General features: G+C 46.1%; 1 protein-coding gene across 1 annotated transcript in view; it reads left to right on the top strand.

The window, feature by feature from the left end:
• NCOR2 (nuclear receptor corepressor 2) overlaps window positions 1-25823 on the top strand; it is a 545866-nt gene that overhangs the window by 403192 nt on the left and 116851 nt on the right. Inside the window, 3 exon segments of the mRNA XM_029571687.1 lie at window positions 5534-5681; window positions 10712-11195; window positions 17142-17262. Of these exon segments, the coding sequence (XP_029427547.1) occupies window positions 5534-5681; window positions 10712-11195; window positions 17142-17262 (753 nt within the window).

Here is a 25823-nt window from a genome sequence, read left to right as displayed (position 1 = left end):
AAAAGATTCACCCGGAATTTTTCGTTCTGATGCACTGAGCTGCTTTCACTGGCGAGACCATTGTTAGCTGAGATCTTTCTGTCCTCCAGAAACACCTGCAGTGTGTAGCAGGACTTCTCTAATGGGCCGATGCAATACAGTGCGCTTAGCCGAATGCACTGGTTAATCTGTGATTGGATGCGCGTGCACAAAACCCTTTTGCGATAAGGGGATTAGCGCGTCCAAATCCCCTCAAAGCTAATAGCGCTAATCACAAGTAAATTCATGTTGATGAGGCCGTTAGCTATTACTTCCCCATGCAAAAAAAATAAATAAATAAAGTGTGCCCAACGTGCACATTTTTACCCTCAAAAGTTAACGCCTGCCCCAGAGCAGGTGTTAAGTTTTGAGGAGCCCCTAAAGTTGATAGAAAAGCAGAAAATACTGCTTTTCAGTAGTTCCTGTGACTTCATATCATGGGAATATTAAATAGGAGGAACTGAAAAAAGGAGTTAGGTAAAAAAAAAAAAAAAAAATGTGCCGGCGGTCGGGTTAGGAAAAGGGTGGCTGGTAAAATTGAGCGTCCGTTTTCCTAACCCGCTGACGGCCACCTCCCCATGGCACCCGCTGCCGAGGAGCTGCTAGGGGCGCACAGTTTCCTCTGGGGCCTCCTCCTTACAGCGGCTGTCCACTTGCATATTGCATTGTGCACCCCAGAAAGTTCGATCAGTGCGCATTAGGAGAGCCAGCGCTCCATCACGAGTCCCCGTTTCCCGCCGTGTCGATATTGCATCGGCCTGTAAGACAGGGACACCGTTTTGTGGTCTGGTGCTGTACCGGTTCTGTTCCCTGTGGATGTCTGTTGCCTTCCCAGTGCTGGGTCCTGAGAGCTTTACAAGTGGGGTATGAGCTAGAGAGCACAAAGACTTCAGTCTGTGACTTACTTTAGTATCCCAGCCAGGCCACTAAAACTGTGAAAACCGCTACGCCTTGATTACAGTTTTAAAGTATTGTGCATGTCGCCTTTATTTTCTTCTTAACGGTGTGAAGGAAGATGGTGGGATGGGCTACAGCCAGGAAAGCCGTACCATAGTGTGTCACTATCTACTCGCCATCATGGGAAGGCGGTTGCGCGATCTCTTTTTATATGTACTTATGTCACCCAAAAATCTCAGTAGTCAGTGACTCTTAAGGCTAGGAGGTCTGAGAGTGAATCAGAAAGATCTCTGGTGGTTATGTGACTCCTAGTTTGGGTAGCGGCTGATGTTTCAGGTGATTTCCCCCCAGTGGTCTGGCTCCACTGAAGAGGGGGATATGGCAGAGGGTAATAACCAGATGGCGGTGTGTGGGACTGAGGATTGACGCCTGGTAAGGAGCCAGATGAGTGGGAGAAGCTGAGAGGTCTTGAAGGTGGGTGATTATGAATAAATTAAAAACAGACTGTTAATTGCTGTCACTTGACACACTTTGCAGTTCCATTTCTAGTTTAGACCAAAATAAACTTGAGCTGACATGTATGGATTAGCTAAAACCGTACAAAGTAATATAGGTAGCTTTGTGGCGTTTTCCACTTGACTTTATCTCTGGTATCTGAACAAAGAAACTTAAAGAAACAGAGCTAGGAAAGGGAAAAAAAAAAAAAGTAAATTTTTGAAGTTAAAACATCCTAAATCTTTATGCCCCTTCCTTTGGGGCCGATGCAATATCTACGCGCAGAAAGCGGGCGCTGAACAGTCAGCACCCGCTTTCTTAACGCCCCCAAGCATCACTCCTGGGGGTGCCATGCAGTGTTGAAATTAGGTGGTCGCATTAGCAAGGAGGCGCTAGGGGCGCACAAGGAAAACAGACACAGTTTATTGGCATCTGTCTTCCTAAACACCGCACAGCCAGGGGTTCAGGAAATGGACGCTTGTCAATTGAGCATCCATGTCTTGCACCCAACTGCTGGCGCTTTTTTTTTTTTTAACTTTTTTTTTTTTTTTTAGTTTGTTTATTTTAGTACAGAAAAGCAGTTTTTTCTGCTTTTCTGTACTAGTTTTAGGAGCACTCAGCTATTAATGCCTGCCCTAGACTCACATTTATTTATTTTTTTGCATTGGGAGTGAATAGCTTATAGCCTCAGTCACATGCATTTGCATGTGATGAGCGCTATTAGATTCACTCCGTGTTGGACATGCATTGTAGAGACCCTAATCCCCTTATTGCATGAGGGGATTAGTTAGTGCCTATACGACCTGCGTCCAGCTGTAGGTTATTCAGTGCGCTCGACCCCTTTGTGTGCTGAAAAAGATACTAGTATTTAAAGTTTCTGAAAGCATCTCCTCCTTATCCACACTCACCATTGTGTTGTCTGCTCCCATCCTCTTCAATCCTTTGAGTGTCAAAGGCCAGGGTAAGCCCTTCCCATTGCTTACCATCTGTATAAAGCTGAGTAGAGTAGGATACTGCTGTACTGATTCTCATCAGAAGCCCATGTGGGCTTAGCACAGCTGGTTGGAGAGGCAGATCAGGCGGGAGATGTAGCCCTAGCGCTTAGAGCAGTGGGCCGAAAGCCAGGGTTCAAATCCTGAGGCCTCTTGTGACCTTGGGCAAGTCACTTCACTCTCCATTTCCTCTGGTACATACTTAAATTTTAGGGGACAGGGAACTATCTACTGTACCTGAATGTAGCTGGCCTTAAGCTACTATTGGCAAGGCATGAGTTAAATATAAATAATAAAAAGGCACACACTTTTCACTCCAAAGCTCTTATTCTCTTACGAAGCACAGCTAAGGGTTAGAGAACCCAATGGGGAAGAAGCAAGTATAGCGTGTTATGTGCGGTCTTTGTACATAGAGAAGCGAGATAACATTTTGTTGCAAAGCTAGTTTTGGGCCCAACTAGTGACTCGGCAGCAGTGCACTGCCAGGAGGAAGGTCCCTGAGTCGGGTCTTCCGTTCCCTGGGTCGTTCTCATCGCCCAAGGGTGGTTCATGACCTGTAATTGCAGGGTGCTAGAAGGGAACCCTGGGGTATGGCCTGGCCCAGGGCTGTCACTGCAATGACCAGACTAGGTCAAATGGGGCTGGGAGAGAAAACTCCCCAGGGAGTTGCAAATGGATGCTCATAGCGCCAGGATTCCAGCCCTGGTTCCAGTAGAACTAAAAGTAAAAAGGAGCAGGAGGAAGCAGCCGGATCAAAAAGCTAAAATAAAACTGAAGCTAGTTTTTTACCTCTGCTAAATATACTGAAGCGCTGCTTAAAAACAGCAGGGAAGTGAGTGCAGTCACACAATTTATGTCCCAAGACAAGGCTGAACGGCACTGGACAACCAGGAAAGATGTCCCTGGATGCTTCAGTCTCCTTTCTAATTCCAGTAGTTATTACTCTAGCAAACGGGATTGCCGATGGAAAAAGGGCGAGATGCTTTGATGTGGGTGATGCTGAAGGTTTTCCATGCTTTAGATTTAGTAAGTACTGTGCCCCATTAAGATGCCATCACCTGGTCATGAATACAAGTTTATTTTGCTGTGGTCTTTTAAGTGGTGAAGGGGGAAGCTGAGGAACATGGTGGGGGTGGGGGAGGGGGGGTGGAGGAGAATTAACATTGCTCAGATCGCTTCTATGCCTGTGAAGGTGTTAGGCATACGCAGTCTGGCTTGCTCTTCGTTATCTCATAGTAGCATAATAATGCCAGCAGTTAAAGACCAAATGGTTCATCCAGTTGCTCATGGTAGTAATTGATGCTCTGTGCTGATTACCCCCATGCAGAAATGTTACTCCTAAAGTTAACAGAGGTTATTTCCAACCTTGAGCCTTTAAGGATTGGCAGCGCTCTTTTGAATTCATTTACTGTTCTCGTCTTCTTCAGCTCTTCGGGGAGGGCATTCTGGGCATGAGGGTGTGAGAACCTGTTGGGATTACAGAGGTTTGTGGGGTGACAGACAGGATGCCAGACGTGGTTTGGGTCTGAGGTGTGCTCCCTCCCTCCCTCATGCTGCGTGTATGTAATCGGTGTGAGTCATGAATAGAGTGCTAAGACTTTCTGAGGTGAAGAAGACCTTTGCCATAGTAACGTGAGTGCTTTTCCTCTGCATCACTGTTATTCCATGCTAGAAATATCTGTGCCTTTCCTCTCTCAAGCAAGACGACAATTACCGTGCTGGTTTTTTTTTTTTTTTTTTTTAAAGTTTCAACTCCCTCCCAACTATCATCACGACCAGGCTGCGAAAACAAACAGCAAGTGATGAGAACATTGGAGAGAGAGCGAGAGAAGCCGAAACAGTTGTTAGCAAGGGATTTTGAGAGGCAGTTGGAGCAATTCTCCCAGATGGCAATTTCTCAAGGGCTCCTCATTGTCTGCCTGGAACATGTACTTGGCATCTCTGCAACGGATGGTCCAGAAAGCTTCCTTCTAGTGGAACAGGAAGCTTTAGCATGCATAGAAGCAGGGAGATGGGGGAGGGTGCGGAAGGGGAAAAATTGGATATTTCTGGCATGCTAAATGTATTGTGGAGAAGAAAAGGAAAGAGGCGGCTTTTCAGCTTCTGTTTAATATGAGGGAAGTTCATTAGCCTTCACACACCAGGCTGGCATCACCCTCTGAACCTCGGGTTTCTCTCTACATAACTAGAGAGATTAAAACAGCTGATACCGATGGGGTGGAGAGAGGTATGAGGATAGAAGCCTAATGTTTTGTTTATCTTCCGAGACAAATTGTTGTTCTAGGTTTGTTTTTGAAATGACTCATTCTTAAATTCATTATTGGATGTGTGATGCGATAATCCCACACATTGCCTAACACATCAGGTAGACTTTCTGGGGAAGTACGTTGTCTGTGGGCCTGGCTGGCTATAGTGCGTTGCTGGACGACTTTAGTTGTAAATAAAGGAACTTATATTTATGCAAGTTGTGAATACCTTTTAAGGCATGAGCCACTTGACTCTCGTCACTTGGGAGGGGACCTCTGCATTTATTAACTCAAGATATAGGGGCATATATGTAATTCCTAGACATTAAGCCATGGTGTGCCAAACTACATTTCTCCAGTTTATTTTCATGCCTGATTCAGCAGGCCTCAAAATAGCAGCATCATTTCTGGTTAGTGGTGTCACGAGCTGAAACAACTGAGACAGCACTTACATAACTGACTGAGTACTTAGGATTTAAAAAAAATTGCATACTTTACACCTAAGAATCTCATGGGTCACATTGCTCTTTCTCTATATACATGTGTGTATGTGTGCAATCTGTTTACTAATAACAAAGACGTAGAAGTATGATTGCTACTTAGACTTTTGTATTGCAGTCTGTAACCGTGGCAGGAGTGCTGGTACAGGAAGGTTCTCCTTAAGTTAGCACTTCATGCTCAGGTCTGTTTTAATCACACCAGTGGTTACAGTCCTTAAAACCATCATTTGTGTCTCATTATGTCTTGATAGCAAGGGTATTAAAGCCTCAAAATGCCTACACCAGAGCAGTTCTGCATCCTCAGAAAACAAAGGTGTCCGTTTTGGATGATTTTTGGGATGCATGGTTCTTTCTTGATTGTAAAGGTCTGTACCATGTGCCCTAGGAGAAAGAAAGGAACGCAAAGCGGAAGAAGAAAAAAGCAACAACCGTCCAAAATGAAGAAGCCACCTTCCCTCCTGCCACAGAAGATGAGGAGATGGAAGTGTCGGGAATAAGTGGTAATGAAGAAGAGATGGCAGAAGAGACGGAGGGTAAGTGACTTAGGAGATTGCATGCCTTGCTAAATGCCTTCCCACCTTGTACACATTAACTCCATTAGAGAGATGGACAAAGCCTATCAGCAGAGTCCTTGGATATTGCTGGCAAGTTTAGATTTTTAATTTTGACTTGGCACTGGAAAGCTTTAGTGTCTCTTCATGAATGCTGAGGTCATAAGGGTCAGATGACCTTCATGAGGTCGACTTGGCAGGCCGAGACAGAGATTCTCTGTACCATGGGTAAAACTCTGCTTTCCTGCTAAGATAATTCCACTGCTAATTTTTCTTATGCCCCTAATTCCCTCAAGTCATGCACAAGCAAGCTTTTTCCTTTGTGAAAGCAAACATCTGCAGCTCGGGAGGATTTTTGGTGGAAATGGACAAGTGCAGACGTGATGAAGGCAGTAACTCCTTGAGCAAATTCCCTTTCAGAGAATAGTAATGAGACAGAAGACTTGTTTGCTGACACCAGTAATAGTAGTCTGTATCTCCGTAATAGAGATCTCTATTTGGAGTCTCTGGCCATTCAAAAATGGCTCCTTTATTGGGCATGTTTCCTTTGTGAGATTATAATTTGTTTTCCAAGTAAAACTCAGCTGCATCTCTCAAGTCATTATTATTATTATTTTTTTTAAATCTCTATTTTCAGATTTGTTGTTGTAGCTTACTTCTGCTTTTGTTGCTTTGCCTAAGTCCTTGATAGGGTAGACAAAGGTGGATATAGTACACTGGCATTTTTGAACTGCATGAAAGGGTTTGGAATGATTTCAGCATGTACAGTAATTAATAGGACAACATATGATTTGTAAAGCTTGAATGAGACTGAGTAAATTCAAGCTGAATAAACTAACCTTGCTATTCACCCTCCTGTCCTGGATGCCGTGTCTCGTTTGTAAATCTCTTTTCCCAGCCAGCACTCTTTATGTGTATACACAGCATTAAACCCAAGTGCAATTCACTTGTAAATACAAATCAAAGTTGGGGGTGGGCATAGAAAGGGAAGTCTGAAACATGGCCCTTGAGTGCTGCCTAACCCAGCAGAGTATTGAGACCCCCCCCCCCCCCCCCCCCCCGTGTGTAGTGGAGAGATGACTGGATTGCTGACAGTTTTTATTCCTGCGGCTGCTGTAAATTCTCCTCCCACTGTATTGTAGAGAGGCTGCGTGCATACTTGTTTCAGCATTGTTGAGTGAAGGAGTTACGAACACCTTAAGGAAGGATCAGATAACTTTGCTGGTTTTGGGGACGATTATACAGAGGAAACCAAAGCAGAATCCTAAGTTAAGGATGCTGTCAGCATTGTTTCACGGTGAATACCTGAACACAGGCCCCTTGAATTAGGCACTGTAACTTCTCTATGCTGCGAATACAGATAATTCTGTAATATTCACTACTAATGGAATTTCTTGACACTTTCTTGCCCTGAGAACCCTCACATTGTTTGATCTGCAAAACTGATTTAAATTGAACATTGGGCAGGGCATGCTGCTTGTTGTTCAAGTATTTGTGCGTATATGTAATTCAGTGTATGTAATTTTCTCTCCTTAACTAAATAAATTCTACATGCATGTTCAAAGCTGTTAGTGTAAGAGGGTTGAATGGGTCCCATTAACCTGGAGGTTTGGTTTATTGGTTAAAGCAGAAATTAGATGCAACTTCAATTACTCTCCAAGTGACTACCATAATTTCTTATTTTGTTGAGCAAGAAGAGCGGAATCCAGTGATGATTTGTTCTTTTAAGATTTTCCTTACCCATCACCTTCCTGATGACATCCCATGCAGAAATAAGAGGGCTGGTGTGATAGTGTCTGACCCGTTAAAATGGTTGACAAAACATTTTTCAGATACATCAGCGAAAAGAGAAAAGTCCATAGTGGTATTGTGAAATTAAAAGGTGGTAATGATCAATGTGTGGAGAGAGATGAAGATATGGCAGAAATATTAAACGAATACTTCAGTTCTGTGTTCACTAAAGAAGACCCTGGAGAAGGACCATCTCTACACAACAAGAAACTGGAGGGAAGTGGAATAGATGAAAATCCTTTTACGGTAGAAAATGTATGGGAAGAGCTAAAGAATCTGAAAGTGGACAAAGCCATGGGGCCTGATGGGATTCATCCAAGGATACTGAGGGAGCTCAGAGATGTTCTGGCGGGTCCGCTGTGTGACCTGTTCAATAGATCCCTTGAAACGGGAGTGGTGCCGAGAGATTGGAGAAGAGCGGTGGTGGTCCTGCTTCACAAGTGTGGGAACAGAGAGGAGACTGGTAACTACAGACCGGTTAGCCTCACTTCAGTGGTGGGAAAAGTAATGGAGTCACTGCTGAAAGAGAGAATAGTGAAATATCTACAGTCCGGAGAATTGATGGACCAGAGGCAACATGGATTCACCAGGGGAAGATCCTGTCAGACAAATCTGATTGACTTTTTTGACTGGGTAACCAAGGAATTGGATCAAGGAAGAGCACTCGATGTCATCTACTTGGATTTCAGCAAAGCTTTTGATACGGTTTCGCACAGGAGACTGGTGACTAAAACGAGAAGCTTAGGAGTGAGTGCCGAGGTGGTGACCTGGATTGCAAATTGGTTGACGGACAGAAGACAATGTGTGATGGTAAATGGTACTTTCTCTGAAGAGAGAGCAGTTTTAAGTGGTGTACCGCAAGGATCGGTGTTGGGACCGGTCCTGTTCAATATCTTTGTGAGCGACATTGCGGACGGGATAGAAGGTAAGGTTTGTCTTTTTGCGGATGACACTAAGATCTGCAACAGAGTGGACACGCCGGAAGGAGTGGAGAGAATGAGACGGGATTTAAGGAAACTGGAAGAGTGGTCGAAAATATGGCAGCTGAGATTCAATGCCAAGAAGTGCAAAGTCATGTATATGGGGAGTGGAAATCCGAATGAACTGTATTTGATGGGGGGGGGAAAGGCTGATGTGCACGGAGCAGGAGAGGGACCTTGGGCTGATAGTGTCTAATGATATGAAGTCTGCGAAACAATGCGACAAGGCGATAGCAAAAGCCAGAAGAATGCTGGGCTGCATAGAGAGAGGAATATCGAGTAAGAAAAGGGAAGTGATTATCCCCTTGTACAGGTCCTTGGTGAGGCCTCACCTGGAGTACTGTGTTCAGTTCTGGAGACCGTATCTACAAAGAGACAAAGACAGGATGGAAGCGGTACAGAGAAGGGCGACCAGGAAGGTGGAGGATCTTCATCGGATGACGTACGAGGAGAGATTGAAGAATCTAAATATGTACACCCTGGAGGAAAGGAGGAGCAGGGGTGATATGATTCAGACTTTCAGATACTTGAAAAACTTTAATGATCCAAAGACAACGACAAACCTTTTCCGTATGAAAAAAATCAGCAGAACCAGAGGTCACGAGCTGAGGCTCCGGGGAGGAAGACTAAGAACCAATGTCAGGAAGTATTTCTTCACGGAAAGGGTGGTGGATGCCTGGAATGCCCTTCCGGAGGAAGTGGTGAAGTCTAAAACTGTGAAGGACTTCAAAGGGGCGTGGGATAAACACTGTGGCTCCATCAAGTCTAGTGGGCATAAATAGAGAGGAGGCAGCAAACACTGCACGGAGCGGCAGTAGCCACAGAGGCATTCACGGAGCGGGATGCCAGTGGCCAGTGGTTGGTGTTCCACCTTCACGGAGCGGAAGGATGGAGGGCTGCCATCTCAAAAAATAAAAAAAAAAAACAAACAAGCAAACAAAACAGGGGTGGGTAAGGGGCAGGGGTGTGGCCTGCTGGTTGCGGCGGTTGCTACCCCTGATTGAGCTGGATGTTCACTAGGATGGCGCTGCTCTCTGCATTGGTGGAGGGGTGGAAGGGAATTGGGGCCGGAGGGTGCTGGAAGCCAATAGAGACGGGTGGGAGGGAGGAAAAAGGGGGGAAAAAATGGATAAACTGCGTAGCTTGCTGGGCAGACTGGATGGGCCGTTGATCTTCTTCTGCCGTCACTTCTATGTTTCTATGTTAATGACTTCAGAACATGGTGCAGAACAGGAAATTGGCGTTTCCAGAAGGAAAAGAGCTGAGAGACTTGGCAAAGTCCTCCAGCTTTGCTTCTTGAAAGCCATTTGGTAAATGAGGTGTTGAGGAATTTGTATTTGGATTGCTTTTCCAGTCTCTTTGATCCAGCCTCCTTTTGAAAGTTGTCTTGTGCTGTTCACCAGGTGTCCTGCCTCAGCAACCACTCGTGCAGGGGTACCTAGCACCCAAAGGCTGTAGTGCATGATAATGGTGAATGTGTGGAGGCATGTGTGTGTTTAATGCTATTTAGTCTTTTTAAAAGAAATAATAAAAAATAGTATATGATGAAAATGTATTAATCACACAAAATGTTCATTTTTCTTACATTTACTTCACAAATGCTTGACCTCCTGCAGCAAGGGGTATCACTGTTCATAGTCTCTTTTGCCTAAACCTTTAACATGGCAAACACTGGGTGGAATATTGTCTCCAGAAATTAATGATTCTGATGAGAAGCTGATGGTGAGATCAATCTGGTTCGCCATTTCAGCTTTCTTTTATTGGAAATTCCCTAGGAGTTTTCCTCCAGGGACGCTTACAACTGCTTCCTGGAGGATTGTCCTTTAATTTCTGGAGAACTCCAGGATAATCCTTGTAAACTGGGAAACCCTATTCCTAGTTTAAGGTTGTTACCTCCTCACCCAAGTCAACCAAAGAGGTTTTATCCAGTTCTCTTTTTTTTTTTCCTCTTTTTTTCCCTCCCAACCCCATTGTCTGCATGGAGTTCCTTCTTACCTAAGAAAAGCAGGAACTACATCTCCATGCATACAATGGGGCAAGTCTAGGACTGGAGCAGCCTCTTCAGGTTGATCTGGATGAGGTGCCAGCTCTACCTCTAGCTGAATGTAGGAAAGAGCCATTGTGACTAGTCCCCTTGTAGCATGTTAATACCCAATGTAAATTCAACTCTTTGCATTTATTTTTTTCAGTGCTGTTCTACAGAAATTAAGATGGACATTTTTTGTTTCTTTTCCTTTTTAGCTGCTATCAATAACAGCTCAGACACTGAGAGTGTTCCTTCTCCACGAGCAGAAAGCAAAGAGAGCAGAGAGGATGCCTCAAAATTGATGGAGCCCAGAAGCGACAGCCATGCTGAGGTCGCTTCCATGGCTGAGGAAGTTGCTCTTCCATCCTCAGAGGCTTCAGACCAGGCCTCCAGCAAGGATGAACCAGCAGAGGAATCATGCCCACAGGATGCCATCAAAACGGAGCCAGAGCTATCGGACAGGCCTTCTGAGGAGCTCGACACAGGCGAAATCAAGCAGGAGGAGGTGGAAGATTGCAAAGAACACATAAAGGTCACTGAAAGGGAGATTGGCATGGAGAAGGCGGAAGGCACCCTGAAAACTGAAAAAAGGCATGGTAAACATTCTGGCAAAACTTCAGGGCTGCGTGCTGACAGCGACTCCAGTGCCACCTGCAGCGCTGATGAAGCGGATGAGGAGGAAGGCACAGACAAGTGCAGGTAATCCAAGTCATGTCTAAGAAACATAATCCACCATTGTTCAGCCTGAAAGCCTTGTTGTGCTCCTGCTCTAGCTGGTGCAGCAGTTTACACTCTGCACCAGTGAGGCAAGACGCACTCTGTCTACATGTGAGAATAGGTGAGGGTCGTTCAGTACAATCTAATCATGTGCTAGGTTAGGATACTCACTCCTACTGATGGCCTGAGTGACTTGCAGCCCAGAGCAACTCAATTTGAATGCATGTCTATTGCAAGTTTACCTGGGTAAACTTATGTAAGCCTTGCAACACTTCATTGCTAATTGATGACTGCTTACAGAGATATTCTTGTGTCTCACAAACAGTGCGTCTGAGGCAGGGATTCTGCCTTACCAGGCAAGCATGTGCGAGACATTCTCCAAAAGGTTTTCACACACTCTCGCTCCCTGCCCACCTGTGGGACAAGCTAAAAGCAGCCGCGGCTGTGACGTGCTGTCACGCGTTGTTTGTCTAGCTGTGCCCTCAGTGTCTCCTTTTTAAGTAGAACTTGAACAGGAGTCAAATGGAGCGAGCTTTCTCAAACAAATTTCAGCAGTGCCGGCTGGACGGAATGTTCAAGCGGGGATATTTACGCAAGACACCAGCAGTGCTGCCCGGGGCGCACTATTATCTGCCTTCTCATTTTCAGATCTCCCTCCCCTATCCATTCCCAGCTTTAAAACAGGAGCGGAGGAGAGAGCCAAACTGAGATGGAGCCAGTCCACAAACCCCATCCTGCCGCTTTACTAAAATTCATTGAGAAAGGGCACTTCGTGCTTGTGAAAATTCACTTAGCAACCAGGCAAACAATCTGTTAAGGATGCCAGTTTTTAACTCGTATGAAGGATTCTCTTATGTGCAGGATGGTTTCCTCCTCCCCACCCCTCCCCCTCCCCCCACCAGCTGCTAAGGGTCAATCACGTAGCAAATGTTTTTTGATAAATCCTTAAAAGGGTTAATGTTATAAGGAACAACGGAGGGAGAACAACAAGAGAAGAAAGAAAAGTCCATATTTACTGTCTGATCTGTGAGGGGGGAAAGGGGGTGCGGAAACAGACCCCTAACAGCCATTTTGCTTATCTAAAACTGAGAACACAAGTTGTAACAAAGAATTACGGTTAACTATTAACCAAATAAAACATGTTATTTGGCCATTTTGCTGAAATCAATCAGTTAATGAGCTGCTAAGTGGTGCGGCCCAGTCAGCTCATGTCTTTCCTCTTTCACCAAACTCCGTTTTAGTTGGGGTTAAAAATTAACCAGGGATCACTGCTCCCCCCCCCCCCCCCCCTGCTTATTATTGTTCATTCTTCTGGGTAGGCTTAATGCTCGGTTATTGAACTGGCCATAAAATACCATTCTTCAACTCTTGGCTGTGCCTGAGGATGCTTGTACCTAGGCCTTCTGCTTTAAATGTAGGCCATATTTCACTGTACTTCTAGGTGTGGGGCTGAAAGAATGAAAGGGCAATAGGAAACCCAACAAAGTTACATGCTCAGTACTTATAGCCAGGCTCACCTCTGTGCTGCTCCGGTTTGTGCTGGGTCCTGCATGCGCAACACCAGCGAGTTCATAATGATAAAGGGTCACACCTAGGAAAACAACCAGCTGGATCAGGAAACCAGCCCGAACTATGGCTGTGGATTTGGAAAAAGAAAAAGGCATAGTTATTTCACAGCCTGATAGCTGTGCACCATGTCTTAGAAGTGTTGGGCTGTGTTACAGCATAATATGCAGATTATTGAGAGGCTCGGGGGGAGGCACAGAATCTGTAGGGAGTTTCTGGGTGACTCCAGGTAGAATAGCCTAGTGCTAGACCATGGTCTACATACTGTGGGGATCTGCCACTTGTGAGCAGCAACCTTCACCCCACTATATTTCCAGTCCCTACAGCTGCGCAGTCACTGTTCCCTGTAAGTTATGTAGGAATCTGCCTTCTGAACTCTAATCACAGGGCATGATGCAGGAATATCACAGTTCCCTGTACGTACCCGGATCAGTCCAGACTCCTGGGTTTTGCCTCCCCTCCAGCAGATGGAGACAGAGAAGTTTTAACTGACTCTGCCCTATACCCTGAGGTGCCACCTAGAGTCTATCAGTATTTCTCTGTCTCCAGCAGATGGTGGAGGTGCAGATCCCTTCAGTCTGGTTTAGCTAGTATTACTTTAATTTTAAGGATTAGATTGAGTCTAGATTTTGGTGTACTTTTTCTTCTAAGGCTTTCCAGTTCTTAAAAAAAAAAAAAAAAAAAAAAGCGGATAGCCTTTAAGCCTCCCAGGGGGTTGTCAGGTCCTGGTGGGACCATTCCCCCTGGTAATAGAGGCTGAGGAGCAGGGGGTTGAAGACCCAGTAACTGCCAGCGACTGAGAGTGATACCGGGGAGCCGGTTCACTCACCCTCAGGAGGGGGCGCAGAGCCTTTAAAAAAAAAACAAAAAAAAACCCCAGGTTATTTTTTTTCTTCATTTCACGGCTGACCCAGTGTCCTCTTCGGCTCCTCCCTCCCTCTCGCCGCCGCTTTGCAGTCCGGCTGCGTACCGCCGAACTCCCGGACTAAATTTAATCCGCTCGTCATGCCGCATGGTGCGGCCTGCTCTGTGTGTGGGGGCGTGCATGCGAGGCGCTCAAGAGCCAGCATTTGCTCAGAGTGCCTCTCGGGAGGGGAGGGAACCTCGGGGAGGACCGTCACTTAAAATTCCCACGGCAGCGCCTCCAGAGTGCGCCGAGAGCCTGGGAGGCTCGATTCTCAGCGCTAGCCCTCAGACCCATTCAACTTAAGATTTTTGAAGTCTCGGCTCTAGGGTTCTGGGCCGCCATGTGCAGCAGTTTTTCGCTGAGAGCCAGCTTCTGCTGGGTGCAGCCCTTACAATCGGTGGCATCCCTTTTCAATGCAGAAGCAGTTCAGGCCGGTCGGCTGGAGGCCTTGGTCGCTTACAGTGCAGATGCGCTTTATGATCTCCTTCGTACTTAGGGCAGAGCTATGGTTTCGGCTGTCTCAGCCCGCAGACTCCTCTGGCTCAGGAACTGGTCTGCGGATGTTTCTTCAAAAGCTCAGCTGGGAACCTTGCCCTTTAAGGGAAAGCTGCTCTTCGGCAAACAGTTGGAGGACATGACTAAGTTTGTGGGTGAGAACAAGGTCCATAAGTTATCAGAAGCTAAGCCCAGGATGAGAGGATTCTTTCCCCAGCGGTCGAGATTCCACGGGAATCGCCATTTTCGTTCTTCCCGATCCTCCGGGTCCTCATCTCGTCAGGGTCCTAGCTGACAACATTCCTGGAATCAGTCCTTTCGAGGCCGACATCCTGGCAGAGATGGAGCCCCACAGGCTCATGGGGGTCTCAAGTCCACACAGTGAAGCGAGGCTGGTTCACTCCTCCATACCAAAGATAGGGGGAAGGTTCTCTTTTTTTTAGAGGAGTGAACCAACTTGACCTCCGATCAATGGGTCCTAAATATAATAGAAAATGGCTATGCTTTAGATTTTGCTCAGCCGCTCTGGGAGCGCTACTTGATTTCCCCGTGCTCGTACCAGCAAAAACGTCTGGCGGTGCAAGACACCCTAGGACGTCTACAGGACTTGGGCACCATAGTACCAGTACCCACAGAGAACTCAGGCAAGGTCGCTACTCCACTTTTTTCGTGGTACCCCAAAAGGAGGGCACTTTCCCAACCCATCCTCTACTTAAGAGGGTCAATTGCACTCTAAAAGTGCCTCTGTTTCACATGGAAACTCTTCGCTCTGTGATAGCGTCCATTCACAGGAGAGAATTCTTGGCGTCTCTAGACCTGACAGAAGCATACTTGCTCATACCTATCCGCCCCGACCATCAAAAGTATCTGCGGTTCACAATCCTCTGACATCATTTTCAATTTTGTGCACTGCCTTTCGGCCTGGCGAAGGCGCCCAGGATGTTCACCAAGGTAATGGTTGTAGCAGCGGCTCTCCGGAAAGAGGGTATACTGGTACATCCCTACCTGGACGATTGGCTGATTCAAGCGCTAAAGAACTTGTTCATGATCTGCCCTTGCAATTCCATTACAAAAGGCAGGTGGTACAGGAAACATCAGCCACTTACAGATGCTGGGAACTATCATTCCCGTTCTCACCAGGGCCAGTAAAGTATTCCATTTTTTTTGGTGATCCCAAAAAAAGAGGGGATCTTTCATCTGATCTTGGACCTAAAAAGGTGAATGTGGCTCTCAAATTTCCTCATTTTCAAATGGAGACTCTGCAGTCAGTTCTTGCAGCAGTGCGCAAAGGGGAGTTCTTAGCGTCTCTGGATTTGACTGAGGTTCCTGAGGTTCATGATCCTTGGGATATACTTTAAATTTAGCGCCCTTCCATTCGGGTTGGCGACTGCTCCAAGGACATTCACCAAGGTGATGGTCGTGGTGGTGGCGTCTCTCAGAAAGGAGGGCATCTTACTTCACCCATATCTGGATGATTAGCTTATTCGAGTGAAGTCAGAGATCCTTTGCATACAGGCAGTGGCATTGGTGCTACAGCGGTTGAGAGCATTTTAATCTACCTTACCTCTTACGGAGATAGCTAGGTCCAGTCTTTCGGGGTGGCTTGGACAGGATCACTTAGGTTGCAAGTAGATTTGGAGGATCCAAATTGGATAGAAGTTACAACCAATGTCAGTCTCTCTCGTTGGGGAGCTGTATGTCGAGACTCAGTCGTCACAGGGCCAATGCTTGGCACAGGAGACGTTGTGGTCTATCAATTAGAGACGAGAGCAGTGAGGTTCGCATTGTGCAGTTGTCTAGTAAGGATTTTGTTGGACAATGCGGTGGTGTCATCTTTCCACTTGAGTCAGTTGGTAGAACTGCTGGCCTTTTCAAATCTGGATGCAGCAACGACTCATGACGACTTTTGGATGTAAAGTGGGCATTGTTGCGATATCTCAAGGTCACTAATAGCTTCCAGCTGTCAGATCATCTTTTTGTGCTATGGAGTGGTGCAAAAAAGGGACATAAGGCTTCAAAGTCCATCATAGCCCGGTGGTTGAAAGAAGCGATAGGTTTGGCTTACATCTGTCAAGGTCATCCTATCCCTGAGGGGTTAAGAGCTCATGCTACTCGATCACAGGTGGCCTACTGGGCCCAGTGTCAACAAGTGTCGCCACAAGAGATTTGTAGGGCGGCTACTTGGAAGTCATTGGCACACTTTCACTGGACATTATCATTTGGATGTTCAGGCTCCAGAGGACATGGGCTTTGGTGAAGATGTGCTTGAGCGACACTCTTGCATTCCCACCCTGTTTAGGGAAGCTTGGGTACATCCCTGGAGTCTGGACTGATCTGGGTATGTACAGGGAAAGGAAAATTGGTTTTTACCTGCTAATTTTCATTCCTGTAGTACCACAGATCAGTCCAGAGTCCTGCTCAATTGATGTGGGGAGAATTGGAGAGTTCACTTGATCTATTATTGTAAATAGGCTGAAGAATGGCACAGGTTTCGTTTGGTTTCTGACGTTGTTAAGGTTGGAAAGATTTTTCCATTATAAGGTTCCTCTTCCTACTACTCGTTTAGGTGGACAGGATTATGTTACTTGTAGTTATGTTCCGTGGTATCTTGGCTTGGGTACAGGTAAGAACCAATTTTCCCATAGTGAGGATCTGCAGCGTGAATTGATTTACAGGCACATAAGAGAAGTTTTAAATCTTTGGGAGCCAATGTAGCGACTTGAGAAGAGGGGTTGACCTGGTGATTCGGAATATCCCAAAAACCTGACTGACTGGAGGTGTGTGGGTGGTGAAGACCGATTTTGGTTTTCACTGATTTAGGAAAATGTGGGGAAAATGCTCAGGATTGTAATGGGAATTATTAAAAATAATAATAATAATAATAATAAAACTATTGATGTTGAAGGATGCTGTAATGTTGGACTTGTAAGTAAACTGATGAAGTCTGTATTTCCACCCAGAGCGATGTGTCAGAGGCCCAGCCTGCTGAATGCCACCGGTGACGGGAGGTCAGGCGCTGCACCTCAGAAGCCACTGGACCTGAAACAGCTGAAGCAAAGAGCAGCAGCCATCCCTCCCATAGTAAGTACAATACTGCTTCCTGCTACTGGGCTGTGGAAAGCCACCGTGTTCACGTGCAATCTTGTGGTCTTAAAAGATGCAGTACCAACAAAAACGGAAAATGCAGGGTTTCCGTGATGCAATTGGCATTCAGACAGAACGAAGCCTTTTTATGTTTCTCCTTTTAGGGTTCATAATTTTATTTCGGCCTCGAAGAAAAAAAATCAAAATTTTTTTTTTATTTATCTATAGTAATTATTACCTGTTCTGGGCAGTTCCAGAATATGAAGCTCATTACAAAAACCAGGCTAAAGACTTAGATTTTGGAGAAAACAGGAAGGATGAAATGCAGCCACAATGCTCAAGGACTAAATTTTGTATGTAACAAAACTCTTTGTCAGCTGTCTACACAAATTTTCAATCTCCTGTATCATTGCTATGTAGAGAATGTAAAAGTTAATTGGTGCTAAACTCATTTGTAAGGAAGGACATTCCACAATTATTATTTTTTGGTCATTATAACACGAATTTACTTTTCCTCGGAGGAAAAAGTTCATATTTCTTATCAAATCCAACTATTTTTTAATATTTTGATTTTTAGATAGACAATATAATACACCAAAGACTTGCAGTCATCAGGTTTTTAAGCTGGCACTGCCATAAATCAGGATTTCAGGATAAGCTCAGAGGAAAAACATAAGAACATGAGAAATTGCCATGCTGGGTCAGACCAAGGGTCCATCAAGCCCAGCATCCTGTCTCCAACAGAGGCCAAAACCAGGCCATAAGAACCTGGCAATTACCCAAACACTAAGAAGAACCCATGCTACTGATGCAATTAACAGCAGTGGCTATTCCCTAAGTAAACTTAATTAATAACAGTTAATGGACTTCTCCTCCAAGAACTTATCCAAACCTTTTTTGAACCCAGCTACACTAACTGCACTAACCACATCCCCTGGCAACAAATTGCAGAGCTTTATTGTGCATTGAGTGAAAAAGAATTTTCTCCAATTAGTCTTAAATGTGCTACTTGCCAACTTCATGGAATGCCCCCTAGTTCTCCTGCTTAGCTGTTCCCAGTCATTCCAAGTTGTCCTCAGAATCTCAGGAAGGCTTCACGCTGGCACATGTGACGTATAAGCGGGGCCACTTTAGCCACTTACAGAGCCCTGGGCAAACCTTTTGTGGATGGGCCCCCCTTCATTGATGTCAGATGCATAGATTTGAGATCTGTCAAGATGGCTGACCACGTGGGATTTGATTGTTTGAACATATAAGCTCTTGACAGATATTGCATCTGCCTTTTTAAAATTTTATATATATATATATTTAGATATTGCATTAAGGGCTTTGCATTATGGGGCCTCCTACTATGCAGGGGCCTGGGGCAGCTGCCCCTTCTGCTCATAGGAAAAAGCAGCCATGAGTGTAAGCATCACACAGGCAGCTGAAGAGTGGACTCAAGGTAGACTATTTTTAAAATCAGAGCGTGTGGCAGTAATAAAAGCTGCATTCCTTTTTATATTCTTATCAAAAAGGTGCAAAAATATGAAAAATGTATTGGTTCAATTTTAAGAGGAAGAAAAGGCATCCGCAGTTACGTAGGTCTTTTTCAGCAGTCTTAGTGGTGTTGGCGTGTGAAGGATCTTTGCTGGAAAAGGGATGATAATGCCTTTCATTTTTTTTTTTTTTTTAAGGAAGTTCTGTTCTGGGAGTAGTTGGGAAGCTCAGCACTCTGGAATGCCAATGATTGCTATTTAAAATCTGTGTCCCATCAGCGTACACAGCCCTACACAGTATTCCTGGGCCTTGCCAAAGAGCTTGTAGCCCAAACTAGGGGGTGGGCGGATTAAGGAGGTAATTTTTAGTGGCCCGTGTTGTTTGCAATGTGCGCAGGGCACTTTTAGACTGCGCCCATTTCAAAAGGGAAAGCTGTTGGGGTGTGGGTTCCCTTGGGGAGAATAAGCAGCCACCGCAGAAACTTGGGCTTGCTTGCTTTGAGCCTGCCGTTTGTGCAGGTGTCCAAAGAGGAGCAAAATAGAGCGAGTACATTTGAAGATTCCCATGCATGTCTGCAATTTTCCTTCCCCCAACCCCAAGCCTAAACACATCCCCGGGAATGTCTCTTTCTAACTCCAGCTAAACGTACATGCATTGAGGAGGTCAGTGATTGCTTTTGGCACTCTTCAGGCAAGCCGTTTTACTACGATCACTTATTTCTATAGTGCTACTGGGATTTTACCTGGATAAATCACTATTTAACAGGGTACATGATTGTGGCTTGCACTTGGTGACACGACAATTGGTAGATAGTTGATGGAGGGGGGAGTGGAATTGAACCAGTGTGTTAAGACTCACAACTTTATGCTTTGACCTTCATGCTGCACCATTGCCTTATCTGAGAATGGTGGTGGAGGAAGAGTGGGTCTGTCTTATTAAGCTCTGCCTTGTGCTTTACTGAGCATCTTATTGTGGTCAAAAACTGCCAAGATGTGGCAGGTGCCTGTGGATAGTCATGTGAAAAAAACATGATCTGGTGATGCCTCCTGATCATAAACAGGCTGGGAGCCACCCAACTAGACAGCTTGTTCTAGCAGAGCTTGAGTGAAAGAATACACAGTACAAGATTCAATTTGAGGATGCGAGGATTTCTGTAATAAAGGTTTGCTGTTTGTTATAAAGACAGTACCTCCTTGTATGAGGGTAAGGGATTATTGTTATTATTTATATTCTCCTTTTTCAGGCACTTCAAAGTGGATTACATTCAGATACTGTAGGTAATTCTCTGTCCCCAGAGGGCTCACTAAGTTTTTACCTGAAGCAGTGAAGGGTGAAATGACTTGCCTAAGGTCACAAGGAGTGACAATGGGATTTGAATCCTGATTTACCTGGTTCGCAGCACGCTGCTGTAACCACTAGGCTGCTTCTCCAATATGTGCGGATTTCAGTGTGCATACTAATGGGGGTAATGCTTAAACAAGAAGAGCCTTGTCTTCCATCTCAAAAACCAAGAAAAAAAAAATTCAGATCAGCAAGATCATTTTCCAAAGCAGCTGTTTAACCTAAGCTGCCACAGCACCATTAAAGCACATAGTAAATTCTACATGGGCTTCTGGTGTTTTCTGACCTATTGCTGGAGCCAGTAATTATTAGGAAAAGAATGAACAATAAAAAAGCAAATGTCATAGTTCTTTTGTATCACTTCATGGTGAGGCCGCGTCTAGCGTACTGTGTGCGGTTTTGGTCACCACATCTCACAAAAGATATAGTCGCATTGGAAAAGGGGGATGTGGAACGGCTCTTCTGAGGAAAGGCTAAAGAAGTTAGGGCTGTTTAGCTTAGAGAATAGACAGTTGAGGGGGATACGATCAAGGTATATAAAATCATGCCTGGCATAGAGTGGGTAAATGTATTTACTCTTTCAGAAAATACAAAGACTAGGGGATACTCCATGAAATTGGTAAATAGCACATTCAAAACAAATTGGAGAAAATATTTTCACTCAATGCACAATTAACCTCTGGAATTCATTGCCAGAGAATGTGGAGAGGCAGTTTGGACAAGTTCCTGGAGGAGAAATCAATAAACTGTTATTAACCAAATAGACTTAAGAAATAGCCATTTCTTACCACTGTGATAGCAGCATGGGATCTGTTTATTGTTTGGGATCTTACCAGGTATTTGTGACCTGGATTGGCCACCACTGGAAGCAGATACTGGACTCGATGAACCCTCGATCTGACCCAGTATGGCAAATCTTATGTTCTTATGATCTCCACTGCTTACCTAGCATAGGGCTAGACTTGATCAAGGTTGGGGGTGGCATCCTCATTATGGCCGTGGGAAAAAGAACAGGTTGGATGCATGCTAAAGTGATTCATAAGGAAATGTGTTCTGGCTGCCGGCACTTTCCTAAGTCTGGAAGCAAGAGCTTTATCGATAAACTAAACTGTGGAGGGGAGGATGGATTGGGTGGGTCCAGGCTCAGGTGTCACCTGTGTAAAGGGGTGGAACCAGGGCCAGGTGTGAATTTGCTCTCTCTCCAAACCTCTCTGGTGTCTGCTTCCTCCAAAGGCGGGGAGGCCATAAATAAACCATTCAACTACTGGCTCTGTTCTGTTTCCTCAGGGGAGCCAGAACTGATGATATACACTGCCGGCTCTGCTCCACTTTCCTGGGTGACTGGAAAAGGCAGAATGCCTTTCTGGGTTGCTCTGCCAGAAAAGAGGCCCTCAGAAATGGACACAAAAAGGGTCGATTTAGCACAAGTTTGAAATTTGTGAGCAGTAGGACCATTCATCAAGGCCAAGGTTAAAGCTTTGACAATTGGCACTACTGCTCACATGTTTGCTATTCTTTGCTCTGAAGTGTCTGTTTCAGTTTCACCCCTTTGTCATCTGTTCCCTGCAATATAGGGGAGAGGGAATAAGATGTGGAGAGACTGGATTAGGGAGCAGAGTGGCTGTTTTTTTTTCCTCTGTGTGCTCCAGGCACAACCCCTCCTCTTCTCTTCCCTGTAGGCTGCCTGGAGGGGGAGGGGCTGGAGCAGAACACTTCTGCTGCTCTGCCTCTTAAGCCTGAAAAGAAGTGCTGGTACTGTGTTCCAGGCTGTTTCCCCACAAATTAAGCCCTTCTCTTATGAGTAGAGGGGGCTCATTTTATGCCACACGCTGAAATATTGCAGGGGTCAGCAGCAGATGAAATGACCTGTTCCCTATACGTACTGAGATCAGTCCAGTCTCCTGGGTTTTGCCTCCCTTCCAGCAGATGGAGACAGAGAAGGTTTTACTGATACTGCTACTTAACCACGTGTGCCACCTGCAGTTCTTTAGTATTTCTCTGTCTTCAGCAGATGGCAGATGGTGCAAAACCTACAGTTCTGCAGTCTGGGCAATTTTTGGTTTTGAGTCTTCTTCCCGGGGGTTTTTAGAACCTGGTGGATCCTTCCCTGTCTGGTTGAGATGGACGAGCTAGGGGTTGGTGACCCTTTAGTACACTCAATCTTTTGCACTCGTGGGGTGTAAATCTGGTGGTCCAGATTTCTCCCCTTCACGAAGCCGCTCAGGCGGCTGCAGGCTCGGGATAATTTTTCCTTCTGAGGCACTCTATTTTTGTGTTCTTGAGCCTCTCTTCCCAGCCTTGGAGGAAGTTTGAATAAAAGTTTAAAAAAAAAAACAAAAACAGAGTCTCAGGCATCAGCACAGTTCAGTGATGGGCCGCGGGTCGGCATGCCGCGTGTGCGGCTCAGCGCGGTTGCGGCTTAATAGGCTCGGCTTATGTTCCGGCTGTTCGGGCAATGAGGATTCGTCTGATGACCGGGTGTGCACAATAAAGAAGCGGAAGGCTCCTGCTCCAGCTTCACAGCGAGGTTCATACTGGGTAAAGATCCCTTCCTGCTCAGCACAGGAACGGCAGCCATTTAAAATTCGCTTTTGGCCATTCCCACATCGGCGGGGAGAGGAAGGGAATGTCCCCCCACGGTTGTCCCTGGCGTGTTCAGACTCTGGGGAGGATCAGGGAGGCTTAGAGGGGGGGGAAAAGGTTCCCATGCTGCCCTTCCCTGGTCCCTCTCCTGCTAGGGCTGGGGTTTCTAGGCCATTTTTGGCTGACTTTGTGTTGCTGCTGCATGAGGCGTATTTGGCCAAGCAGCAAGCAGATTGTTCTAGCATGGATTCCAGGCTCCAGTTGTCAGAGAGGCATGCTGTGTGGCCCAAGCAGAGTTCTTCGGATAGAAAGTGCGTTTCCCCTGTTGAGAAATTGTTGGGGCCTCCATCGGGTTCAGGACCAACTGGCAACGAGTCAGGAGACTGAGGGTGCCTCAGTGGGGACAGGAGACCCTGTGGATCCTGCCGTCAGTGACTTGTCAGTAGATCTGGCAGCAGGAGGTGTGGGTCTGGGGATGACCTGAAGGTAGTTTGGTTTTTTTGTTTGTTTTTTTTTTAGAAAAGAGGAGCTCGCTCCTTTAATTCCTCAGGCCATTCAGGTGCTGGGAGTTAAAGTTCCTCAGGTGGAGTTTGATTTGGAGGGGGAGGATCCGATTCTGGATAGGCTACGGGGTCCTCCAGTGGCCTTCCCTTATCACAAGTCGGTGAGAGGTTGGTTGACAGTATGTGGGGAAACTCCCAACTCAGGTTTAAAGGTGGGAAGGACTGTCTATTGCCTGAGCAGACGCTGGAGCTTTTTGCTCTTCCTAAAGTCCATGCTGCGGTTTCGGCAGTTACTAAAAAGACTACCATCCTGGTGGTAGGATCTGCGGCATTGAAAGACATGTAGGATCATAAACTGGAGGTACACCTCAAGAGGATATTTGAGATGTCAGCCCTGAGTTTGTGCGCTGCTATTTGTACTAGTTTTATGCAAAGTGCTTGCCTGCACTGGGTACAGCAGATATAGAAAAGTCTGCCGAAGTCAGGCGAGGAGTCGGACAGGGCTGAGCGTGTTGAGGCGGCAGTGGCTTACAGGGTGGGTCCTCTGTATGATTTGGTTTTGACGTCCTCTTGGATTGTGGTATTTGTGGTTTCAGCCAGAAGATTGCTTTGGTTGCATAACTAGTCGACAGACATGTCTTCTAAGTCTCAGCTAGGTTTGCTGCCCTTTAAAGGCAGACTCCTGTTTGGGGAGGACCTGGAACAGTTGATGCAGCCTCTAGGTGGTGATAAGGTTCTCAGATTGCTGGAAGATAAGCCTAAGGGCAAGAGATTTTTTCAGATTTGTTCCCATTTTCGGGATGTTTGGAGGTCTCATCTAGCAAGGGCAACGCAAAGTCCACAAAAGTAGTTTTCCCTGCAGGGACAGTCCTGGGGTCAGTCCTTTTGAAGCTCCCAGAGGCCGGAGTGAAGACCTCGCAATGAGGAGAGGCTGGTCCGCTCCGTCGTTCCTATTATAATGGGTCACCTAGCACTGTTTTACGCGAAGTGCGCCAAAATTACTGAGGACCAGTGGGTTCTCAGTGTGGTAAGAGACTGCTTCGCTTTAGAATTTGCTTGTCTGGTCCGAGATTTGTTTCTGGTTTCTCCTTGTGGCTCCATATCAAAACAAGTGGCGGTTCGAGAGACCCTGGATCATCTGCTAAGACTAGGGTTGGTGATCCCTGTTCCTCGCAGGGAACTAGGCTTGGGAAGGTATTCCATTTACTTTGTGGTTCTGAAGAAGGAAGGCAATTTTCGCCAGATCCTCGACTTGAAAAAGGTAAATGCAGCACTTGAGGTACCGCATTTCCATATGGAGACCCTAAGGTCTGTGATTGCGGCCGTTTGCAAGGGAGCGTTTCTGGCGTCTCTGGATCTGACAGAGGCTATCTGCACATTCCCATTCATCCAGACTCCCAGCGTTTTCTGCAGTTCATGATTCTGGGTCACCATTTTCAGTTTCAGGCTCTTCCTTTCGGATTGGCGATGGCACCTCGCACCTTCACCAAGGTGATAGTGGTGGTGGCAGCGGCTTTGCATCAGGAAGGTATTTTGGTGCATCCTTATCTGGATGACTAGCTTATCAGGGCAAAGTCTGAGGTTCTTTTGTCACCAATCTGTTCAGAAGGTAATCGGTATTCTCAAGTCACTCGGCTGGGTAGTAAATTTGGCGGAGTCACATGCAGCCATCACAGTCCCTAGAGTATTGGGAGCCTGATTCGACACTCTGGAAGGCAAAGTGTTTCTCATGGAGAAGCAAGCATATTCAGAAGCTGTAGGGACAAATTCTGTGCTTGTTAGGGTTGCCAATGCCCAAGGTCTGGGATTATTTGCAAGTTCTGGGCTCTGGCTTCAACTCTGGAATTGGTACCGTGGGTGTTTGCTCATGTGAGGCCCTTACAGAGGACTCTCTTGGCACGGTGAACCTGGTCTCGGAGGAGTTTCATCTTCCTTTGCCGCTCAAGGGTGTCGGGTAGAGAGTCTGCCCTAGTGGCTGCTATGCTCCAATCTTGTTCGGGGGTAGACCTCGAAGTTCCGGATTGGGTGATGATTACTACTGATGCCGGTCTCTCTGATTGAAGAGTAGTTTGTCAGCTGCAGTCGGCACAAGGTTGCTGGTCTATGAAAGAATCTGCTTGGTCTATCAATCGTTTGGAGACCAGATCATTTAGCCTTACAGACTTTTCTGCCATTGGTGAGAAGACGGTGAGAAGACGTTCAGTGCGGGTCCTGTTGAACAATGTGACATCGGTAGCTTACATAAATCGACAGGGCAGAACCAAGAGCCGAGCAGAGGCCCAGGAGACACAAAAATTGATTCTTTGGGCGGAGAAGCAAACACCTGGAGTTGGATAGCAGGTGTTTTGACCCTGGCGACACATATCGCTGGGTTCAAGCGAATTACTTGAGTTGCACGATGTTGGATCCAGGTGAGTGGGAATTGTTGGAGATGGCGATGCAGCTCATTCGTGAGAGGTGGGGCTCTCCTCACGTGGATCTCATGGCAACTCGTCAGAATGCCAAGGTGTTTCGGTTTTTCAGTCAGAGAAGGGAGAACGGGTCAGAGGGTGTTGATGTTTTAGTAGTACCTTGGCCTCGGGGGGTTCTAATGTATGCCTTTGCTCCTTGGTCGCTCATGGGCAAGGTTTTGTGTCGCATAGAGAGGCATCA

Source organism: Rhinatrema bivittatum, chromosome 11 (genome assembly GCF_901001135.1).
Source record: "Rhinatrema bivittatum chromosome 11, aRhiBiv1.1, whole genome shotgun sequence".
In the NCBI taxonomy this organism is placed as follows: Eukaryota; Metazoa; Chordata; class Amphibia; order Gymnophiona; family Rhinatrematidae; genus Rhinatrema; species Rhinatrema bivittatum.
Note: the sequence above shows the minus strand (reverse complement) of the source record. Positions and strands in the feature narration are given on the sequence as shown.